The sequence below is a fragment of the Psammomys obesus genome, unplaced genomic scaffold (assembly GCF_907164565.1).
Source record: "Psammomys obesus unplaced genomic scaffold, mPsaObe1.curated_primary_1811, whole genome shotgun sequence".
NCBI lineage: Eukaryota > Metazoa > Chordata > Mammalia > Rodentia > Muridae > Psammomys > Psammomys obesus.
In genome coordinates, this window is record NW_026586383.1 from 10654505 (window position 1) to 10677911 (window position 23407).

The 23407-nt window shown below is 56.6% G+C and overlaps 1 protein-coding gene across 2 annotated transcripts; it reads left to right on the plus strand.

The window, feature by feature from the left end:
- The first annotated feature begins 383 nt into the window (after positions 1 to 383).
- Positions 384 to 22915, plus strand: Gask1a (golgi associated kinase 1A). Of its 2 annotated transcripts, XR_008719475.1 has the most exons (6): positions 384 to 570; positions 9688 to 10887; positions 19865 to 19987; positions 20853 to 20956; positions 21478 to 21746; positions 22880 to 22915. XR_008719475.1 is itself a non-coding variant. In XM_055601521.1 (5 exons), exons 1-5 carry the CDS (start codon positions 517 to 519, stop codon positions 21686 to 21688), a joined length of 1692 nt encoding a protein of 563 aa, XP_055457496.1. In that variant the 5' UTR covers positions 384 to 516; the 3' UTR covers positions 21689 to 21996. The 2 variants fall into 2 exon arrangements, 1 of the variants encoding a protein (XP_055457496.1); XM_055601521.1 differs by lacking the exon at positions 22880 to 22915 and having other exon boundaries at positions 21478 to 21996.
- Positions 22916 to 23407: the final 492 nt, after the last annotated feature.

Below are 23407 nucleotides of genomic sequence, written 5' to 3' on the forward strand. Positions count from 1 at the left end.
GAATGGATTTCCTTCCAAACTGCCTTTGGGCATTGCGCCCAAAGCAACTGGAGAGGTGCCAGTAGCAGGCTTGTCTTCCTGAGGTTTCACAGAGCAGAGGGACAGTGTGGGGAGTCCTTGACTGGCCCGGGCCTCATGGGTTGCACCCTCACACCTTACAGGCGTGATTGGGGCGCCTCTGAGCCTAGCCCTGGTGCTGAATCCAGCAGGGCTGGCAAGGGACTCTTTCCTTCCCAACCCCAGGGCCCTCGCTCCAGGCGGCTGCTGCTGGCCAGAAGTGGGTAGGGCTTTTATTGTGAAAGGGGCCTCCCCCTCCCGTGCTTTCTGGGGACTGGGGAGGCTGGGCTGCGCCACTAGACTGGGACTTTGCAAACTCTGGACAGGTCCCCAGCCATTGGCGGCAGCTTGCAGCAGGGCCTGGGACCCAGGCGCGGAGCATCTACTGTGTTGCCCCTTCCCCGGGATCTGGTGGCAGGAAAGGTGTGGACCGCAGCCTGGGCAGCCTGTGCTCCAGGGATGAACCTTCCAGAGGCTGACCCCCGGGACTGCCGGAGTACACTCGGGCACATGGTAGGAGCTGTGGGACCGGGCAGTGGGTCCAGGCGGTGCCAGGGCAGGCGGCCTCGAAGGCGTGCAGGGGTCGCACACCCAGGCCACAGTTACCCCTCAAGCTTTTCATGGGGCCTCAGCGACTTTCATTTCTGCCCAGAATTTGGGATAACAAGTGCCCTCGGAAGAGGGTAGTGACACAGGAGTCTGGTCAAGGACCCCACACATGGTAGCTGAGCAGTCACCTCAGCGCAACACCTGGAGGAGAGGAGAGGCCTCCCCTGAGCGCCCAGGGATAACGATGGAGGAGAGCCATTGAAGTCATCCCTTCCCTCCCAGAATGCATGAATGCCACATGTTCTGTGCTCAGTGGTGCATTGGCGTTGTAGAAGATGCCATGTGCCACCTGTACTGCAGAGGTCCTGATGGCCGCCCTCCCCTCCCCCTGCCAGACGGGGAGCCCGGGCATCTGAGGAGTCCAGGCTCTGAGGACTGGATTGTTTTCCAGCCTCACAGGCACCAAGAGAGGAAAACAATTCTTTAGAAACCCTCAGGGCAGACTGACATGCTCTCTGCTTCTACTAGAAAACCTGCAGCCCAGGGTTCCAGGATGCGAGTGAGCATGTGTGTGTGTGGGTTTGGGGGTGGGCTGGAGTGTCTCTTTGTTGGCTTCATGACTCCCTGCTCTGAAATCCCTTTCTCTCCAGGTTTTGGGGGGCAGGTGGGAGCTCCCAGAGATGCCTCTTGGGAAGCTGACCCATGGACGGGGACTCAGGAGAAATCCTTTGTAGGAAGTAGGTCAGATGGGAGCAGTTTCTGGTGCAGTCGTGAGGGCCAGACATGGAGGCCTGAGCAGTGGGCGCGGGGTGTCAGGGGACCCTGAGGCCGTTTGCTTCTGGCCTCTCCTCAGGCCTCACACGTTCTCTGCAAAGCTCCCAAAGAGCAAGTCTGAGAAGAGGCATGGCTGGAGGTGCAGGTGCGGCCGAGGTTCTGCTGGGTTCTGGTCTGGGAGCAAGCCTGCTGTCCAGAAGTGTGGGCCACAGCGTGCAGTCTGAGGTGTCACGGTACACCCTGTTGCAGGCCACTGTTAGGAGTGTGTTCGTTCTTCCACTGTGTGGGTTCTGGGGACTGAGCTCAGGGTGGTGGCAAATGCCTTCACCCACTCATCCCTACTGCTGTCTTGCTTGGGGTTTCTGATGCCAGCTCAGCCACCTGGCTCCCCGCTCCTGGCTTCAGGCCTAGCTAGCCACCCTGCTGTGGAGCGGGCGATACCTGCAGCCATGGCAGCCTTCAGCCCACTTCCCTGCTGCTGGCCATGGACTTGGGCTTCTCGTAAGTGGTGCTGGAAGGGGCTGTGTCACACACTGTTGACTTGTGGGCAGTTTTTGTTTGGCTTTGGAAGGTGTTTGCTTGCAATGAGCAAATATCATCTTCCAGTACCATCCAGAGAATTCACATCTTCCAGTCTTGGCTGGGACAACAGGCTTGTGGCTTTGTGCTTAGGAGCCAAGTTGGGGAGTGATTTTTCCAGAAATGCCATCAGCCAAGAACTGGCTAACAACTGTGGACGGGCTGGGGCTAGGGAGCAACAAGGAGAGAGAGACATGGAGATGTGTTACACTAGCTCTGAGGAGAGCCTTTCCTTGTGAGCTGGCCTGGGAGTGTGTCCTGGCTGCCTGAGAGGGTGCTGTGAGCCGGGTTCTGGCTGTGGCACACGATGCTCTGAGATGGCTTTTCTCAGTGGCGCTGCCCCTTGCCAGAGCATGCTGCTTCCTTCTGGTGTGACGGCTGAATGGTGGTTGGTCCTGTTCGTGGGTTCCTCACAGGTACAGGTTGAGCCTTGTGGCCTGGCTGAGGAGACAGTGTCAACAGGAGAAACCTGATTGGCTCTGTCCCACCATGGCGTGTGCCGAAGTTTCCGGCAGGAAATAAAGGTTGGCCTGGTTGCTGGGCGTGCTTGGTGACATCTGAAGCCTCTACAGGCTGTGTGCTGCAGTACCGGAGCGAGAATCCCAAGACACACAGGACCCTCCTCCTCCCCTCCCCGAAGGAGAGGAAGGACTCTGGCCTGGACCTCACAGGAAAACTAGCAGCCAAAAGGAAGGAGAGAAGCAGGAGACAGTGTGTTTGTGTGTGTGTGTGGGGGGGTGTCAAGAGCCAGGGGCATGGTTTCTGTGAAGCCCAGAGCAGGTGTGCTCCGTGGCAGTCCTTGTTAGAGAGGTGGCGTGTCTGTGATGGTCTGTATGGAGTGGGCCGCAGCCTCGGGCCAGCTATCTCCTGGGCTGCACAGTTTCTGGATTTCTCCTTCTGTCTGTCTGTGCTTTCCTTGTAAGATTCAGAATGCCATTGATATTTTTAATGTAGGGATGAGGCGCGATTCTGACAGACTTGCTCCTTTAAATCTTGCTGACTTGGTTATCAGGCATTTCCCTTTGCAGTAGCTCTTTTCTCGCTGCTGTGATAGAATGCCTGAAAACAAGGCAGGTGAGGAAGGAAGGTTTATGTGACAGACGGTTTGAGGGTACAGACCAGCGAGGCAGGGAAAGCATGGGCAGGAGCTTCAGGCCACACACAGCCAAGAAGCTGAGACGGTGCTGGTAGCCAGCTTGCTTGCTTTCTTTTTCCTCAGCCAAGAGCCCCGGGCCCTGGGACAGTGCTACCCATATTCAGGTGGGTCTCCCTCCTCAGGGAGACTTTTCTGAAAACTCCACAGACACCCCCAAGAGATGTGCCTGTTAGAGAGCCCCAGCCCAGTCACCTTGACAGTGAAGATGAAGCAGTAGGTCCACCTGTGTTTGAAAAGCTCTTACCACCTTTCTCTTCTTTAAGCAATTCCCCCTTGTGTGGAATCCCGCCTGTTTCAGGGTCTCTAACTCTCTGGCAGTGATTGGCGGGAAAGCAGCCGCAGAAGGGCTGGCTGCCCAGCTCACAGCCAGCTGTCCTGACGCAGAGGTGCAAGAGGGCCAGAGTGGGGTTCAGGCTGAGGGAGGCGGTGGTTGGAGCTTCCTGAGTTCTGAGCCCAGTGGGAGCCGAGTCTGTGAGCCATCTGAGGGCCGGAGGCTGCAGTGGCTGTGCAGGGGCCACGTGGGGCACAGTCAGCTTCCAGGACAGGGTGGCTCTGTTCCCGCAGTGTGTGCTGCCCGGGCCCTGTGGCCACCACAGAGCCGCTTCGTGGGCACCTCAGGAGCTTCCCTGGGCCTGTGCACGGCAGACTTTCTGCAGGCGTTGGTCCAGTTGGCCCCACTGGTCAGCCAGCGCACTTCTCCCCAGATGCTACTATAGACAAAGGTGCTATTGTGTCCTTTCTTTCAGAAACCCCGGTTAAATTTCCTCCTCTCCCCTGGGCGCAGGCATGGCTGGCTGAGGGCATTAGACCCTGTCTAATTAGACCCTGTCTAGTCACCTCCCTGGGGCTGAGGAGAGTTCCTGGCTGCTCTGTCACACTTGCTGCCCTTTGTGGCGATGGGCTTAGACTCTCACAATCCCGGCCTTGCTGTAGTTTGAAATCACGAAGGGCTCAGAAGGCGGGTTCTGACTGAGATTGTATTCAAACTCTGCCCACTGCCTGAGGCTAGTCTGTGAACGGGTAACCCTTAGCCTCAGTTTCCCTTTCGGGTCACAGTGTCTGCTGGTAGAGTTGTGCACACTGTGCCGTAGACACTGCGTGTGAGCACACAGCCACACCCAGGGGTTGGGGGCAGGGAAGTTGTCCTTAACACAGCAAAGGAGGCCTGAATTTGGCCTCTGGGGCTGGCTTGCCATGGGTTCTTCCGGGCACCAGGTAGAGTAAACATCGAAATCCTTCGCTTGAAGCTCCCTGGAAGAAGGGCTTGGACTAGAGAGGACTACCTTGATAGCAGCCCTGCAGTCTCTCCTCATAACAGTAAATTAGGAAGAACAGGCCCAAAGGGTTAGGAGGAACACTTAGTTCAGGGCTGCTGGCCCATGGTAGCCCAGGCCTAGAGTTCAGCAGCCCTGAGCTTGGCTGAAATGTTAACACCTTTATTTCTACAGAACTCTAACTAGCTCTAGCATTTATTTGATAATGAATGTGGTTACCTGTTGCTTTGTCACCAAGAGAACCCACTGACATTTTCTGTCAGGAGAGTGGAGATGTACTGTGAGGTACTGTCTGAGCACACTCTGAACGCCTCCTGGCTCACTGTCCACGCTGTGTCCACAGGGGACGATGGTATACATTTATTTTTATTAGCACATTTAATCAGCACATTTGATTGTCACTGATTACCTTTGTAACCCTGAATCTTTCGTTTGTCTAAGAATCGCTCATCCATGGCTTCACAGACCAAATAATCTCTAGCATTAGGAAGATTTAGACTGTCTGTGTTGTATCTGTCAATGGGATCTGGTCATTGGGAGAATCAAAAGCCACTTAGCCTAAAAGTTCTTATAATGCCCTCCACTCCTGGGCCACTGGACATCAGTGATAAACATATCTGCCAGGATGGCTGGAACCCCAGCTTCTGAGAGGTGGTCTCAGTCAGTTTCTGTCATTGTGGTGAGGCAAGTGACCGTAAACAACTTGAGGAAAGGATTTATTTTAGCGACAAGTTCCATGCCACAGTCCATGGATGAGGGAAGTGAGAGCAGTGACTCCAAACAGGGCAGACCCTGGAGCAGGAGCTGATGCAGAGGCCATGGAGGGTGCTGCTTACTGGCTGGCTCAGCCGCTTTTTATACTTATCAGGGCCACGGGCCAGGGGCCACTCCACCCACAATGGGCTAGGCCCTCCTCAGTCACTAATTAGGAAAAGCACCCCAGGCTTATCTACAGGCCAGTGTGGTGGGGAGTGTCCTAGTCATTGTCCTGTTGCTGTGAGGAGATGCCGTGGCCATGGCAGCTCTTAGAAAGGAGAGCATTTAACAGTTCAGATATTAGTCCATGCTCACCATGGCGGGGAGCATGGCAGCACACAGGTAGGCACCGTGCTGGAGAAGGAGCTGAGAGTCCTCCATCCTGATCTCAGTGAGAGGGAGACTGGGCACGGGCTTTTGAAACCTCACAGCCCACCCCCAGCGACACACTTCCTCCTAGATTTTCTAACCCTATCAACTATCTACCCTATAGCTGTGCCCCCACTGACTAAGCACCTAGCTACACGAGCCTCTGGGGCATTCGCATTCAGAGCACCAGGGCACTCTCTCACGAGGGCCCCCTTCCTCCCAAGTGAGCTACGCTGTGTCACGTTGACGTGAAACTAGACGGCACGGAGGCTGAGGAGTAACTACTGCTCTGAGTTCAAGGCCAGCCTTGGTTACATAGCAAGAGCCTGTCTCAAGCAAGCAAAACACAAAACACAAGCGCATCTAAAAACCAAACAAACAGCAAAAGCAAGAGTCTTCAAGCTCCTCCTGTGCAGTAGGCACCCGCTGGCCGTGGAGGGCCGCTCCCTCCGCTGCAAGGCCAGACGTGCGGGGCTTTACCGTGTTGCATCATCACAGAATGGATAATTGTGCTAAAACACCGAGATGCCGAGATTTCCTACTCATCATCTTACCGAGTCCTTCATCCTTTAGGTGCTTAGGCTATGGTGACTGTGCTCATTTTAAAGCTCAGTAGATAGAGACTCACAAAGCCTGACGACTAGCCAAGTTCCACTGATCCAAGGGGAACCACAGCCACGGGTCACCTCTTCCAACATCATCAACCATCAGATAACACAAGCCATCTCTTCCCGCGTAATCAGTTAGATTCAGCTTTTCCCATACCAAGCTCCTCAGACCTTGTTCCAGAAAAACTGCCATTCTTTACAGTCAGACATGGCTTAAGCTCAGATTATATATTTCCCTAATTTAATCCTCTCCTTGATCAGTGAAATGCTGTTGGTGACTACCAGACTATGCAAATGTCTCTCTTTTTTCTTTTGGTCTGGACTTGTGCAAAAACTTTCTCTCCTCCTCTCCTTTCCCTCTTTTCCCCTCCTCTTCCCTCCCCTCTTTACCACTCTCCATCCCTCACTCCTCTTCTCCCCTCCTCCCCCTCTCTCTCATTTTTCTTTTAGAGACCCAGGCTGGCCCTGAACTCTCCCCCTGACCCCGCCTCCTGAGTGCTGGGACAGCTGGAGCTTTGTCTAGGTGGTTAGGACGGACGCTCACATCCTATATTCGTGTCTCCCAGAGTTGCCTGGCAGGACTTTGTGAGATATGCACATTCTTGCCTCTGTGGTCTGACACTAGCTGCCACTCAGAAGTGGCAAATGAGCTCTTACCGTGTGGCCAGTGCACCCGTAACCAAGACGCTGGTGTTGCTGACCTCAAGTGCAGATGCCCCGCAAGGCCAGCAGCTCACGCACCCACATTAGCTCTGCACTGATGGCCAGGGGACCAGGCTCAGAAAGGGAGAGGGCCCTGAAGAGAGAACAGATCTGTGTGCTTTTGTCTTCTCAAGGTTAGACGACCCCTTCTGATGAAGACACGTAGAGAAAATGCGATGTCAAAGGCAGAAAAGGCAGCTTAGTGTTGGGAGATGATGGCTCTGTGCATGTTCTCGTGTGTGCACTGAGGCAGGCCACGGGGCCATGGTCAGGGGGGGCTCCTGTGAGCTGCAGCTGTGAGGACACAGGCTCCAGTGTGTCTGTAGCTAACCCCCGCCCCTCCTAGGAAAGCTGAACATATGCTTTTTTAATGGAATTCTCAACAGCAGCTCAGATTTATTTAAAATGCTTTATGCCAAGCCAAACAGAACAGGCCTGCAGGCCAGGACAGAGCCTGGGCCTGGTTCACAGGCCTGGTGCAGGCTGAGGAAATCCTTGCCACCTGCCGGAGGCCAGGGTGGCTTAGGAACAGGTCATCTGCTGCAGGGCATGCCCTCAGAGGAGGAGGGGTCTGTGACAGAGCCCAGCTGCGCCCTACTGCTGTGTCTGGGCCTCCGGGCAGCTAGAGAGGACAAGTGTCTGGGAGGCTGGGGCAGCAGCCATGTTACTGTTCAGAGGGTTCTGACTCTGCTTCACCCCAGCTCCACCCCAGCATTGCAGAGCAAAACATGTGGCAGAGGAAATTTCTAACTAATGACAGGTCTGCCGCATTCCATCAGCCGTGGCGTCGCCGCACGGGTGCTCTTGTGAGCTGGGACACGATGATGCTAGAGCCGAGGCTGGGGGAGGAGGCCCCCAGGGCCAGCCAGTCACCGAACCGCACTGTCCACAGGCTGAGACTGGAGCCGGGCATCTGGCAGACACCCTCCTCTCCTGAGCAGGCAGAGGCGCCACACGTCACCTCGGGAGGGCCCAGCTGCCACCATGGAGGTGTTTCTGCAGGCTGAAGAATCACGGTCATGGCCAAAGTAACAATGCTGGCAGCACCTGGGGGGCACTGAGATTATACGGACGATAGGGAAGGGGGCCCTGGGAAGTCACAGGAAGGGGCCTCAGGGAGCCCCAGCACGGGGCCTCAGGGAGCACTTGGCAGCTTGTCACATGGCACCCACAGTCAGGAGGCTGAGAAAGGACAGGAAGGGGGGATGAGCTATCAAACCTCAAGGCCCGCCCACCCCCGTGACCCTCTGTCAAGACTTCCTAAAGGTCCCACACTCATGGGAAGGGCGCAGCGGTGACCCCACACTCACGGGAAGGGTGTGCAAGCCCGTTACATAATGCGATTCACTTGGTCTTCTATGGCCCTCTGTGAGCAGCAGTCCTGTTTTATTGGACACAGAGGCGGGTGGCTTCCACATGGCTCTCAGCTGTGGGCCAGGCCTGGACTGGAGTTCACTGGCTCCTCTGCAGCTCTGGGAGGAGGTGGCTGGTGGCCGTGGCATCTTCCCCCGGGACTGAGGGCATCCTGGTGAAGGTAGCCGTTGGCATTAGGGCAGAGCGGCTGTCCTCCCTGCGTCCTCTCAGACACACTGCACGTGCTTGGATAGGCAGAACTGGCAGCAGCGAGGCCTTGGCACGCAGCGACGGTCAGCTGAGGCTCCACCGAAGACTCTCCAGACCAGGCCACGTCACCATCCTGCCTTTCCACACGTGCTTCATCACTTAGCTGTGTATTATCTTCAGAGGATTTTTTTTTTTTCACTTTGATCAGAGCCTTTCTTTTCCCAGATCTTCATGTGTGTGGCCCTTCAGGGGACACTGTGGCCCCACTCAGCCCCTCTCTCTGCACATCTGCCAACTCCCCCAGGTTTCCTGAAGCCAAAGAACCCCGACAGCAGGACACACCCCGCCCTCCTGGCCTGGCTCAGAAGGCGATTTATTTTTCCTAAGGATGCCCAGCCCTTGAACACAGATCATAAATTCAACTTGAAAACACCCTCTCCCTTCCTTTCTCCTTCTCCCTCCCTCCCTCTCTCATTTTAGCAGAAGAAAAACACACAAAAAAAAAAATGTTCCCATGAACCCTTTTCTCTCATCTCAGTGATGTTGGGATGTGTCTGTCCCCGCCAGCTCATTGGCCCTGGTCTTCCTGCTCTCAGCTTAAAATGAGGATTGTGTGGTTCCCTACCATGGAAAGGGGCAGTGAGAAGCTGATGCAGAAACCTCAGGAGTTTCTGCAGAAGTGAGCACACTGCCTGTTCAGCAGAATGGACGGCACACCCTCCGATGAGGGCCACAGCTTCTGCTGGGAAGGAAGGAGAGGGCCCGTTTTCCTTTCAAATTCTCTTTACTTTTTATTTTCTAAAGATCCCCTTGTGTGTGTGTGTGTGTGTGTGTGTGTGTGTGTGTGTGTGTGTGTGATTCCATGTGAGTGTGTGTATCCATGGAGGCTGGAGGAGGAGAGCAGATGCCTAGGGTGGGTGCTGGGAGCTGAGCCCGGGTCCACCGGAAGAGCAGTATGTGCTTCAGTGGCCGGGCGCCTGCCCGGGTCTTCTTAGCATGACTTGGACTTCCTGTGGACGCTTTATTTGAAACGGAAATAGAGACCAGTGTGTGGAGGGGTCTGTTGTGAGGTGCGGCCATCAGCGTTCTGTGGTGGCGTCTCCAGAGAGGCTGGGATGGGCGTCAGTGAAGGCTAAGAAGCTCTGCAGTGGGGGGCAGCCCGCTGGGCTGTCGTGTTCTCCGAGAGGCGGCGAGGCGGCCTGCTGCCCTGTCCCTCCTGCGCTGTCTGCCGCCACTGTTCTGTGTCTTGGAGCTGAAGACTTGCTCAGGTCTCACGCCATCCCTTTTACCCTGTCCGCAGGCGGCTTGGCTGCGGAGAAGGCTGCGGGGCCGGAAGCGGCCGGTGCTGGCGTCCTGCCTCTTGCTGGTCCTGTCTGCAGTGGCTGTCACCCACTTTCCCCCAGAGCATCCAGCTTTCACCCCAGGACGTGGTCCCAGGGAGCCTCGGGCGGAAACTGGCGTGCCTAACGCCGGTGCTCGGCAGACTCCGAACTGGAGGCAGCGGCTGGGGAAGCTCTGGAGGGGCCGGGCTTGGCCCAGAAATTCTACCGTGGTCTGTGCCGAGGAGCAAGTCCACGGAGGGCGAGTGGACAGAAACAGACACCCGCTGGGGGTCCGGAGAGATGTCACTGTGGCGGGAGAGAGGACGCTCAGCGCCCAGCATCCTGCGCTTCTGATGGAGGATGGGGCCAAAGAGGCAGGAGGGGCAGCCCTGGACCCGCCTGGGCAGGATGGTCCCGTCCAGACACAGAGTAAGGCCGACCCCCAGGTTGCCCGGCTCTCGGGGAGCAGCCAGGCAGCTGTCCGGGCGCCGAGCGTCAGGCCCCAGCCGGGGGTGCCCTTGCCAGGAGCCAAGGACAGAGCCTTGAGCGGTGGGAAGGCTGGGGGCGCCTCCGAGTCGGCGGCTCATTGGTGGCCTGGCTCCGCGGGGGAGCTGCGGACGTCCGCGTGGTGCCGCACGGAGAGCGCGGGGCCGGCCGGCGCTGCGCCCGCGGGCCGGGCCCCACCGTGGTTCACCGAGCGTGACGTGCGGACTCTCGGGCTGCTGGCCCGCGGGGAGGTGGTGGGCACCGCCAGGGTCCCTGCGCACGGGCAGGTGCTGCAGGTCGGACTGTCTGCCCGGCGGGGCGCGCCGCCTCTCCGCCTCAGCCAGCTCTGCGCCCAGGGCCTCTGCGGCCTGATCAAGAGGCCCGGGGACCTGCACGAGGTCTTGTCCTTCCACGTGGACCGGGTGCTGGGACTCCGGCGGAGCCTGCCGGCCGTAGCCCGCCGCTTCCGCAGCCCGCTGCTGCCCTACCGCTTCACGGATGGCAGCCCGAGGCCCGTCATCTGGTGGGCGCCGGACGTGCGGCACCTGGGAGACCCGGAGGAGGACCAGAACTCCCTGGCCTTGGGCTGGCTGCAGTACCAGGCCCTGCTGGCCCGGGGCTGCGGCTCCTCGTGCCTGGGCGTCCAGCACGCGGAGTGGGCACGTTTGGCACTCTTTGACTTCCTGCTGCAGGTAGGTGTGATTGGGCAGTGGGCGCAGGGCTGAGGAGTTAAGGGGTCCCAGGGGAAGGCCAGCTTTGCCCAGCGGGGATGCCCACTCCCCAGGGCTGGACTTTTGACCATCAAGAAACTGTAATTTTCCTGCCTGGTTGTCTAGAGTGCCCTAGAGCAGGCTTCTTAAACATTTTGCACTCGGGCTGGATAGGTCAATGGTTAGGAACACTGGCTGCTCTTATGGAGGACCAGGCTTGATTCCCGTGGAGACTCACAGCCATCTGTAACTCCAGTCCCAGGGGATCTGTGCCCTCTTCTGGCCTCACACACAGACAGACAAGCAGGCAAAACACCCAATCAACAACAGAAACCCAACCACTACCAACAAAAGAATTACATTTGGACCCTGTTTTACACAGGAAATGTGTATGTTACCCTGGGTATATAGCAATGTAAAATAGGTATATAAATAAAACACTTACCGATAATAAATTATAAGCAAATGTATTTTTGAAATATTTCAGGCATCTAGAAGATCTGCCACTTACCAGAGGCGAATGCAGATTTGATTATAAATGGCAGCACACGCACGTTCGTGTTTGAATGAAGAGTCAGGTGTTGGCTGAGAACTTGATGCGGCTGGATGTAGGGCACCTCAACACTCGTTTTTCGTGGTCGATTGATAGTGGATTTTGTAGTCATCAATGCCGAGAACACAGTGTTGATAAATGAGCAGCACAAAAAGGCGTGCTGGGCTGGGGAGAGGGGGCTCCGGCACGGACGCCTCTGCCGTCCGCGTGTGAGGGGCACAGACACTGAAGGACCGGAGTCCCAGACTGGGGAGGGGCCAGGCAGCCAGGGTTCAGAGAGTCAGTGAGACACACGTGCATTCACACATGTGCCCACCTTCACGGTACTCCCACACGCACACACACACACACACACACGCACGAACACACACTCCTACACACATATGAACACACACTGTTACAGAAGTGGCAGAAGTCTGTGTAGGGCCATGCCCGAAGTTACCGACAATCCTGTGTTAATCCGAGTTACAAAAGCAGGGCCCTCACCAGAGTCCCATGTTTTAGTTTATGTTCATTTAGTTATGTTCATAGCGCTTGTGCGCCTGTGGCCACGGAGGCCAGAAGAGGGAGGGCATCAGGTCCCTGGAACATGACTGTGAGCGGCCACGTGGGCGCTGGGAATCCAGTCAGGCCCGCTGCAAGAGCAAACGGTGCTGTTAACCCTGCACCAGCACAGAGTCCACAGGGCCGTGCAATCTAAAGTGGCCCACGGGTGCCCAGGCAGAGGTGGGCAGCAAGGGGAAGGTCTAACCGAGGCTGTGGCCACACCCACACATGGAGCAGAGAGAGAAAGGAACGTTTGGTAGTGACTGGCTCCCTCTCGTGGGACAAGTTCTGCCCGTATTGATGCGCCTCCCTCATGGGGGCAGCCCCGGCATCACAGGCTAGCCCGGGCCCCCGTCTCGGGGGCTGGCGTGCCTTGGGTTAGATAAACAATAAACTGCCTCGTTGGATTCCTGTCCTGGGCCCTGCCTGTGTCGGGTGCCCGGCCTCAGTGGCTCCTGAGCGCGGGGCCCTTTCGGATAGACACAACACCAGCACGCTGGGCAAAGAGGCCCCTCACCCAACTCTCCCAGGGGCAGACCCAGCCAGCCCCGTGGCACCTTACCGGTGAGATGCCATGTTTACCTGTGTTCTAAGCCTGAGCTGGCTGGGGAGACAGCTGTGCAAGCGTGAGGACCTCCCTGGCTCCCATGTGAAAAGTGAGGCTGTGTGCCTGGGGTCCCCGTGCTGGGAGGAGGAGCGTCAGACGGGCCAATCTGTGGAGCTGGGGAAGGTGCGCGAGGAGCACACCTGAGGTGTTGCACAGATATGTACAAGCACACGTGAACATGCGTGTGTGTGTGTGTGTGTGTGCGTGCGTGCGTGCATGCCCCTGGCTTCTGTATGCACAGCATAGACATGTACAAGCACAGGTGAACATGTGTGTGTGTGTGTGTGCGTGTGCATGCGTGCCTCTGGCTTCTGTATGCACAGCATAGACATGTACAAGCACACGTGAACGTGTGTGTGTGTGTGTGTGTGCGTGCGTGCCTCTGGCTTCTGTATGCACAGCATAGATATGTACAAGCACACGTGAACATGCGTGTGTGTGTGTGTGTGTGTGTGCGTGTGCGTGCGTGCCTCTGGCTTCTGTATGCACAGCATAGATATGTACAAGCACACGTGAACATGTGTGTGTGTGTGTGCGCGTGCCTCTGGCTTCTGTATGCACAGCATAGACATGTACAAGCACACGTGAACATGTGTGTGTGTGTGTGTGTGCGCATGCCTCTGGCTTCTGTATGCACAGCATAGACATGTACAAGCACACGTGAACATGTGTGTGTGTGTGCGTGTGCGTGCGTGCATGCCTCTGGCTTCTGTATGCACAGCATAGATATGTACAAGCACACGTGAACATGTGTGTGTGTGTGTGCGCGTGCGTGCGTGCCTCTGGCTTCTGTATGCACAGCATAGACATGTACAAGCACACTTGAACATGCGTGTGTGTGTGTGTGTGTGTGCGTGCATGCCTCTGGCTTCTGTATGCACAGCATAGATATGTACAAGCACACGTGAACATGCGTGTGTGTGTGTGTGTGTGTGTGCGTGCGTGCATGCCTCTGGCTTCTGTATGCACAGCATAGACATGTACAAGCATACATGTGAGCATACACACAGAGACACAGTAGTCATTAGTGAAAAATAAAGCCGAGCCATTGAGGTCTGAGAGGTTGCTAGTTCAAGGTCACAGCCGGGCTCTCAGAGAGCTCACTGAGAGCCCCGAGGGCCTCGCCCGAGTGCACTTGTTCTCACAGAGTCACCACCAGGCTGGCCAGGAAGGGGGCGACATTTGCAGGGAGGCCGTGGAGCCCTGACACCCAGAGAGCAGCCCCGTGCAAAGCCCGGCACCAGCGGCGTGCTCACTGCTTTCTGCTCTGCACAGAGCCCTGTGTTCGTGTCTGGGGCTGTAGCACGGACCCTCCTCAGCTGCAGCCAGGGCACACCCAGGCCAGCTGTGTGGTCAGACCACCTTCCCCTCCGTTGCTGGACAGCACTCAAGAAAACAGCTCTCCAGCTCACAGCACCTCCCGGAAGCCTCGGGAGGGGCGGCAGAGTGTGCGCCTCTGCTCGGGAACCGGGTGCACAGCTGGCCACCGGCCAGATGCGGCTCCCTTAGGATGGCCTGCTAGCGGCCCCCACCGCACCCCTGCTGGCGACCCCTCATGACCCGGGGGACCCAGAGGCCTCCTCAGAGGCCAGGAAGAAAGTGCTGGGCTCTGGCACCTTCCCACGGTTTCCTGTGCAAAGGGCTCTTCTCCCACGTGTTTGGGAGGGGGGGGGTGTCTGTCTATTTCTATTCACTCCAGAGAGGGAGGGAGGGAAAGAGGAAGGGAGGAAGGAAAGGAAGAGGAGGGACAGAGGGAGAAAAGGAGGAAAAAAGAGAGCTAGAGAGGGAGAGGGGGAGAGAAGAAGAGAGACAGACAGACAAAAGGGAAAGGTTGCACCGAAGTCCCAGGCACCTGAGGTCACTGGGGTTGCTCACAGGGACATGGGTGAGAGGTCACCTCGAGTGGACAGCTCCCCGCCCCATCACTGTTAACTGCTTGTAGTCCTGGGGTGGGCTCATAGGCTCTGTGAGGTGTGTGCTCCCCGCCCTGCACAGAGGGCTGTCAGGGTCACCTATGAGGCTCATGGGATGGCACGGCTGGCAATGGCCACACCACATCTGGAGATAGTTCCAACTTGAGCCTGCCTTCTGGTGTGCCACGGCTGAACTGTGTCCGTCAGGTGAGCTGTGACGTAGGTTCTCAGTGTTGGTGTTTGAAGGCGGCTCATGGCCCCCAAGGCCCCAGCTTCCAGGGTCCTGGCCTGGGCGCTGCCTCTTCTTGGTGCCAACACGATGGCTCCCGTTGTCTCTTGTCCCTGTCGCAGCCTGTACCGCCCCGCCCCCTCACTGAACCTAGTGCTTTTGCTTCAGTCCTCGGCAGCAGAGTCTGGCGCCACAGGCCCACTGGGCCGATCCCCCTGGGAGAGGGAAGGCGGCCACCCAATCCCCCAGTGAAACTCACAAGAGAACACTGGCCCGGGGCTGGCCTGGGACCATGAGCAGAGGGGTGCTTGTGCGCCCTGCCTCACCAGCCACAATTGTCCGCACTTCGTGTAAACTTCGTGCTGTGGAGTGACCTCTCCTTGCTCTGTAACACGATCAAACTTAGCTGTCTGATTTGTGAGTCTGTGATTACTTCGGCTATTTTAAAAGTTCTCTTCTGATTTCTTATCCATCTTGGATCCATCTGGAAATATTTTAAGCCTAAATGTTTCAGTGTCATTTCTTGGAGACTCATTCCTTCCCCGAACAGCCAGTTTCTTTGTTTGTGAGGCTGTTTCTAGACTCTTCTGTTCCCGATGCCAGAGTCACAGTGTTTCAATTACAAAGTGTGTGTGTGCGTGCGTGCGTGCGCGCACACCCTCTCAGGGCTCATTTTCAAAATTTGCTGGAATAGTGTTTCTGTGTGATTTTACAGTCAGTGTGTTACTTCTGTTGTTTTGTTCCCAAATCCTTCTGGAGTTTTATTGGAATTAATTTTGGTGGACTGACAGCAAAGCTTCATCCTAAAACATCCATTCACTGGGCACGGTGGCGCACGCTGTTAATCCCAGCACTTGGGATTAACAGAGGCAGGTGGAGCTCCGAGGTCAAGGCCAGCCTGGTCTACACTGTAAGTTCCAGGACGGCCAGGGCTGCACAGAGAAACCCTGTCTCAAAACCAACCCAAACCAAGCCGCCAAACAGACATATTTCATACTTGGTGGGGATGAGTCCTCGTTCTCCATCGGCCCACGCTTCTGGGAGGCATTGTGCCTTTGCCCCAGTGGCTCTGTCCCGGACAGTTTATGTCGACCTGACACAAGCTAGAGTCATGTGAAAGGAGGGAACCTCAGTTGTGAAAATGCCTCTATGGGAACCGCTTGTCAGTCATTTTCTTCATTAGTCCTTGATGCAGGAGGGCCCAGCCCATTCTGGGTGGTGCTGCCCCCTGGGCTGGTGCTCCTGGGTCCTGTAAGAAGGCTGAGCAGCCAGTGAGCAACACCCTCAAGGCCTCTGCTTCAGCTCCTGCCTTCGGGCTGCGGCCGGACTCCCCTCAGCGACGGACTGTTAGCTGGAAGTGTAAGCCAAATAAACCCTTTCCTCCCCAGTTTGCTTTAGTCATGGTGTTTCATCATAGTGAAACCCAAGACTGGGTCATTCTTCATTTTGTGACGTTTCATCTCCTGTGACCAGATGGGATCCTTCCTCCCCACAGAGGTCCGGGGCGCTGTTCACTGGCTGTGGAGGGGCTGTGGTTTCCCTGTGTCCATCTTGGTGCTCCCGGCTGCTAACTCCATTCTATTCCCCACTCCCCTCTCCTGCCTGTGAGTGTGGGTGGACAGTGTGTGTACACGTTGGGGTCAGAGTTGCATTCCATTCCTCAGGGGCCCGGAACTGGCCACGTGGGCTACCCGCAGGTGGGTGAGCCTGGGGATCCCCGTCTCTGGTTTTCCAGCTACCCAGAGAAGCACATGCCACCATGCCTGGTTTGTTGGCTTATTTACTTTAATCTGTGCGTGTCGGAGTCCGACATGCACGTGTGTGCACAGGCATGTGCACGTGCGTATGGCCCTGAGCTATGAGGAATTTGCTGTCTGGGAAAGGTAATTTTCTATGAAGGAGAGAATGAGCCCACCCTCGGGGAAGGCCCCGGGACCCTTGGGCTGCCAAGTGAAAGGGAAGTGAGGAGGTCTCAGCTGAAGGGTGTGGCCACAGGAATGCCAGACATCACTTCTGGAATCCAGGCTTGGCCTAGGAGCCTGGTCAGTGGCCTGCGGCCACCTACAGCACCTGCTGGCCCCTCCCTGGCCTTCCAGCCCTCCAGATGGTCCCGTGGCCTTCCTCGGCCACCTGCAGCATCTGGTCCTACCCAGATACTCTGTTTGGGAGGTGACAGAGCCCGGCCTCCCCTGACACAGGTGGTGGGGGTGGTGAGCAGGTTTCCATCGACCACACGTGTCCTTGGGGCCCCATGGTGTTCTTCTGGCTTCATCCACTCTCGTGTCCCGAGACTCACTAAGTGTCAACTTGCGCTGAATGCGTTCTGGGTCCTGCGGTTAGACCGTTCATTTTACTTATTTATTTTATTTCGACAACTCATCTTCCCATTCGAATGCCAGAAATTATATGTCTGTCTTCACGGTCAGAGCCAGACTTCCTGGCTTCAGATCCAGGGACCACCACTCCTACTATGTGGCCTTCAGCCCAGTGGGCAGCCCCCTCCATGGCTCACTGTCCTCTCCACGGTTGGAAGAGTGTCCCTGTGGGCTGCCTGGAGGAACTAGTGCACAGTGCTGGGTAAAGCTCCCTGGGGGGCGGGGGGTGTCGCCAAACAGCCTGTGCTTTGCAAGGCCTCCGTGACGAAAGGCTGAGGTCCAGTCTGCAGCACCGCTGAGCTGGCTCAGAGCACTGGAGCTGTGTGGAATTATTTCTTTGGGAAACTCCTCATTTTTTCAGAGTGGAGGAAAGCAAAGTCCTGAAGGAATGTGGGCTGTGGCTGCGGCTTGAGCTGATGGGAAAACAAAGCAGACAGTGTGGCAAAATAATCAAGCTGGCACCTCAGCAGGCTCTTCCTGCCAGGCATCCAGGAGGGCGCAGATTTCAGAAGGCCAGGGCTGGGTACGTTATGCTGGCTGACACGCCCTGGAGCCTGCTCTGCAGATAAACGCGGAGTGGCTGGAGCAGCCTGGAAGCCTGGTCAGGGGGCTTGGCAGGAGCAGGGGTCCTCTGCTGGCTCTGCCTGACTGTGTGCAGAGGGCAGAGCATGGCCAGAGCAGTCCCCAAGGTTCAGTGCTATGGTCTCACTGAGCCGCAGTCTGCACTGAGCCACAGCCTCAGGCAGTGAAGCGGGCTTCTGCCCTGCTGTCCTAATTTGCTTTCTGTCGCTGTGGTAAGCTCGATGACCAAAGGCTCGGGAGGAAAAGGGTTTATTTGATCTTACAGCTCACAGTTCATCGTGAAGGGAAGCCAGGGCAGGAACTCAGGCAGGAACCTGGAGGCGGGAACTGAAGCAGAGGCCACGGAGGAGTGCTGCTCACTGGCCTGCTCCCCGTGGCTTCCTCAGCCTGGGGTGGCACCACCCACAGTGGGCTGGGCCCAGCCTACAGCAGTCATCAGTGGAGAAAATGCCTCACAGACTAACCTGAACTGACAGACGAATTTTCTCAATGGAAGTTCCCTCTTCCAAAATGACCCCAGTTTGTGTTGGCAAAACAACAACCACAACAACCCTAACTGTCACAAGCACCACTGCTGTCCCGATCTGGGCCTGCATGTGGTGTCACCCAAACCCTTCCTCCATGCTGTACTCTGGGCCTTGAGCTGCTGCACTAGGGAAGCTCCTCCTTCCTGAGGGGACCCTCTGGCCAGACCCTCCCGGGAGCTCTTGCAATCACATGCCCAAAGCACACGCCCTGCTGTAGATCCGTCCCCTGCCTGTGTGAGTCACATGGAGGATGGCTACCCCATTTACAAAATTTAAAATATTTATTCTTTATTCTGGGGGGGGGGGGCACATGGAGGTCAGTGTTCTGAGGTGGGGCAGGACAGCATCTAGAGGAGCCCGTACAGTCGGCAACAGAGATGGCCGGGGTCCCCACTGCAGCTGTGCTTTCTCTTCAAACAGTAGGACCTGAGAACCAGCAGTTCTTTGGGGAGGTGGTTGGTCCAGAGGTGGCTGCATAATGGGCAAGAGAAGCAGAGCAGGAAGATGTGGCTGTGAGGAGGCTATGCCGTGGGCAGCCGAGAGCTGGCCCAACGAGCTGAGTGGGGTGGAACATCAGCCCCCCAAGGAGGCAGTGTCTTCCTGGCACCTGACAGGCCGGTGCTTGGGCAGTGCCTCTGGTGAAAGGAGCAGTAATTCTGGCACTTCCAGCCTGCCACATGGGGGGCAATGTCTGTTCAGGGGCCAGAAGGCCTCTCTGAACTTGGCGGTGTGGTGATGGCCTTTCCAGGTGAGCCCGGGCTGGGCATCAAGAGATCCACTCGGCCTCTGCACCTGAGCACCTTGGACCTGGAAGGGAGAGGCTTAGAGTCGGACCGCAGGGGACAGAGGCTCTGCCTGATCCAGCAAGGGAGGGAGAGAACAGAGGGTGAAGCTCCAGGGACCTGGGGAGCGAGTGGATGGGCAGCCTGGGTCCCTCTGCACGGTGTGACTGAGACTCCGGGCCACCTCAGCAGGGCAGGAGCCCGAGCAGGAAGTCAGGGTGCCGTTAGGTGTCGACCGGGACTACCCTCTTATTGCTGCTCAGCCAGCGGGGATTAGAGCCGAGCCAGCTTTGTGGGCACCACCGTCAGACCCCCTTCCCATATGCAGCACGCCTTGTCCACAAGCGGGGCCCTTTGCTTCATTAACTTCAAATCCAGCTGTGTGCGGATTGTCCTTTATGACCCGGATGTGGCTGAGCTTGTCAGCCTCGTCGGCAGTGAGGAGGAGTGGTGTAAGGGCGGCGATTGCAACGCTGGCCTTGGAGTAATGTTCCTTCACACACTAGCAGCTCTGCAATCCGACCAGGGCCCATCCACTCCGCCTGGCACTAACAGGGCAGCCTTAAAGGACTAAACTTGGCCACCCTTCCTAACGCCAATTTAAAGGAGTATTGCCGAGAAAAGCAGAGAGGGGCGGAGAGAGGGGTCCTGTCACCCCAAAGTTCATCTTCAGGATACTGCCGTGAGCTTCAGGCTTAAACGGAGAGTTGGGGCGGGTGGCCCCTTCCTAGCTGGGGGCCACTACACAGCTAACCAGCACACAGCCCTGAGGGCTGTCCCAGAGAGGCTCCGGGCTGGTGCAGGCCCAGCAGCCAAGCGGACTTGACACCGGGTCTTCTCCGCAGGTCCACGACCGCCTGGACCGCTACTGCTGTGGCTTTGAGCCTGAGCCGTCAGACCCCTGCGTGGAAGAGGGCCTCCGGGAGAAGTGCCGGAACCCGGAGGAGCTGCGGCTTGTCCACATCCTGGTAGGTGTCCTTCGCATGCGCAGCCCCTGTCACATGCACACTGGCAGGCCACTCTCAGTGACTACCCAGGGGCTCCCCAGTCTTCTTTCTTTTCTTTGGCAGCAAACCGTGTCTTAGATAATGCTGTTGAGAAGCCAAGTATGTAAAACAGACAACATTTAGAATGTGGCTGAGGTGGAGTGGGTGTGTCCCCAAGACTGCAGGGGACCGTGAGGTCTTTTAGAGGTGGACTTTGATAACTGGGCTGTCAGTGGAAGGGAGAAGAGGTAGAGAGGGCACGCTTGGGTCCTGAGGCCCTGAGGTCATAGTTCAAGCCGAGATTGCTGGGAAGGGCTGTGGAAAGCAGTGCGGAGCTCTGGAGACAGAGGGACCAGAGTGTGTGCTTGGGAGTGTGGGCCGCAAGAGATACCTCTTAGTCTCAAACACACCAGGCATTAGAAGTGTGTGTGTATGTGGCAAGCATGCGTGTGTGTGATGAGGCGTGCAGCCCTTGAGCCTCTGGAGCAGGCTCCTTTCCTTTTTGACCTCTAGTTCAGACCCCACCCAGGCTGCTGACCCAGGAACCAGTCCCCTTGCCTTGAAGTTTGGCACATGACTATGGCTCACTGCTGTGTGTCCAGGTTTGCATTTGATGCCAGCTGGTTATTATTGATGTGATTTGTATAAATTGCTCAACAGTTTTGGGCCTCCTAAGGCTGCTGGGAGGATCTGCAGAGATGGTGAGGCCCCAGCCATGGGACCGTGGGGAGAAGTAGGGACATGGCACAGACAGCCGAGGATGCTCACGGGGTCCCCTGAAATGGCAGTGTGGCACCAGTCATGCGCTGCCCTTACCCTGAGCTGTCCCACCCTTCTTCTTCCTGAGGTCCGGAGCACCGATCCCTCTCACCTGGTGTACATAGACAATGCCGGCCGGCTTCAGCATCCGGAGGACAAGCTGAACTTTCGGCTGCTGGAAGGCATAAATGGGTGAGCACCTGGGGTGCTGGGCCGAGGTTCGGGGTGAGGCCTGCTGGCCCTGCTGTACACTGTGGAGCCTTCATCCCCTGGGACGGCTAACGTCTATCAGACCAGAGCTGCACCTGAGGCTGCAGAGAGCTGGGGAGGCTGAGATGGGCCACAGTCAGCGGGTGCCTCCCCTACCGAGAGCTCCTGCAGAGACCAGCTGCCCTGCTTCAGTGTGAAGGCTGGCTCAGCTGGCAGGTGGGAGGGCTAGCCTGGTGGCTTGCCCTTCCCTTTTCACTCCCAGCAGCAGCTCAGACTCCCCAGAGCTCTTTAAGGCCTCAGGTGTGCCTTCGAGTGCTGCCCTCCGCTTTCAGAACACAGCAGCTCACTGAATTCTCGGATAAGGAGCTGGCGGGCACAGGCCTGCCTTGTCTGAGTGTGCTGGGTTCCTGGCTGGGCAAGGTCTGGGTTCACGCTTTGTGGGGGCTCCCTAAGCTCAGTCGGGCCTTTCCTTTCTTGAATGTGCTCTGGGGTTTTGGATCCAGGTTTCCCGAGTCCGCTGTGAAGGTTCTTGCATCCGGGTGTCTTCCGAACCTGCTGCTCAAGTCGCTGCAGGTGGACCCGGTGCTCTGGGAGGGCCAAGGTGGAGCCGGGGGCCTGAAGCATATCCTTGCGACACTGGAGAGGAGGGCACAGGTCCTGCTGACACACATCCAGACGCACAACCTCACGCTGTTCAGAGAGCAGGGCCCCTGAGCCCACTGCTGTCTGGGCAGAGCACACCTACTGGAGGACTTCCTGTAAGCCTAAGCTGGTGAGTGCTCCCAGGCCTTGACAGCAGCCCACACCCCATGACAAGTGGGAGGAGCCAGAGCGGAGGGAGCTTACTGCCAGGGGAGGGCTCGCCTGCTGGGCACCGCGGAGGGCCCACTCCCTGTCTCACTCCCTGTCCACGTTCTCAGCTCTGCTTATTACTCACGCATCAATAAACATGTTCAAGAGTGTCCTATGAACCATCCCTGAACACGTGCTGTGTGTGCATGTGAGCCCACACGCAGGCACATGCATGAACCTGGAACTTCATGGGTGCTAGGCAAGGACTCTACCGCCCAAACTTGCCCAGCCATGAAATCTGCTGTTTAAGATTCATTGCTTACTTTGAAGTTTTGATTTTCATGTGCAGGGCGTCTTATGTGGCTGTGTATCTGTGCGCCCTGTGCACCCCTAGTGTTTCCAGAATCCGGAAGATGCGTCAAACCCCTGGGGCTTGAGTTACAGACAGTTGTGCGCTGCCGTGTGGCTAGATTTGAATCTGGATCATCTGGAAGAGCAGCCAGAGTTCTTTAACCACTGAGCCATCCCTCCAGCAGGGAGAAGCCTTTATTACTGTAGACATTACCTTCGTTTCCACGCTAGCCGCTGCACGTTTTGTGGGCCAACTCTTCTGTTTTTCCTTTCCGAGGCAGTGACGAGAATCCGAGGGGCACTCAGCCTTCACTATTAGACTTGTCTGTTCCCCAGTCTCATTACAGCTTGCCCCTGTCTTGTGGAACAGGAAGCTGTCATTCTAGGCAGTCAAATTTGCGCGTCTCCCGGGGTGTGTGCCTTCTCGGAAAGGCTGCTGCTCCTTTAGAAGTGTCATTTGTCTCTTACTTCAGTGTCTCTTTGTGTGAAATTTGCATTTGGAAGTGTTTGAGCTGAGACGTAACTGAAGTTTCCTTGTTCCAGATTGTATTCAAGAGTCTATTCTGTCCCCATCTGAAAGCAAACTCTTCTCAGATAAATGCTGGGGCACTCAGAGGCCCATTTGTGAGCTGTGCTGTGCCCTGCTGATAGGGTTTCCTAACTCCCTGCTTCAATGGGACACTGTTATTCTTCTTGGTGGCACAAGTGTCCACTTTAAAATATTTATTCTGTTTTGTGTGTATGAATGTCTTCCCTGCACAGAGAAGCTGGGAGAGGACACTGGGACTTTGGAACTGGAGCTCCAGACGACTGTGAGCTGTCCCGAGTGCTACTACGAGCTAACGCCGGGCCCTCTGAAAGAGCCGAGTCATCTCTGTCCCTCTAGATAAATAGCCTTTAAGTAGGAAATCTCCGTTTCATGTTTAATTTTCCTTATTTATGTTGTCGAACGACCTGGCTGGGATTTTCTTTTGGGAGAAAGGCTGAACAGTAGCTGCAGCGATAGCCACTCCTTACTCTGACTTGAGTGAGAGCGTGTCTGTGGTTCAGCATCGACTGTGCTCAGGGAGAAGGCAGCAGCAGGCGCCACCCAGGTCACATGCGGGTACCATGGGTATCCCCAAGGCTGCACCCTCGTCACAGCTTCTGCAGGAGACACTGCCCGTGCAGGTGGGCGCCAAACGAGCTCCCTTCAGCCTCAGGCACCCCACTGTCACATCCTTTGATAATCAGAACTAAAGGTCACCTGGGCACTCTCAACTCTTTCCTGCTGTCCAGTGAGGTTGCCCA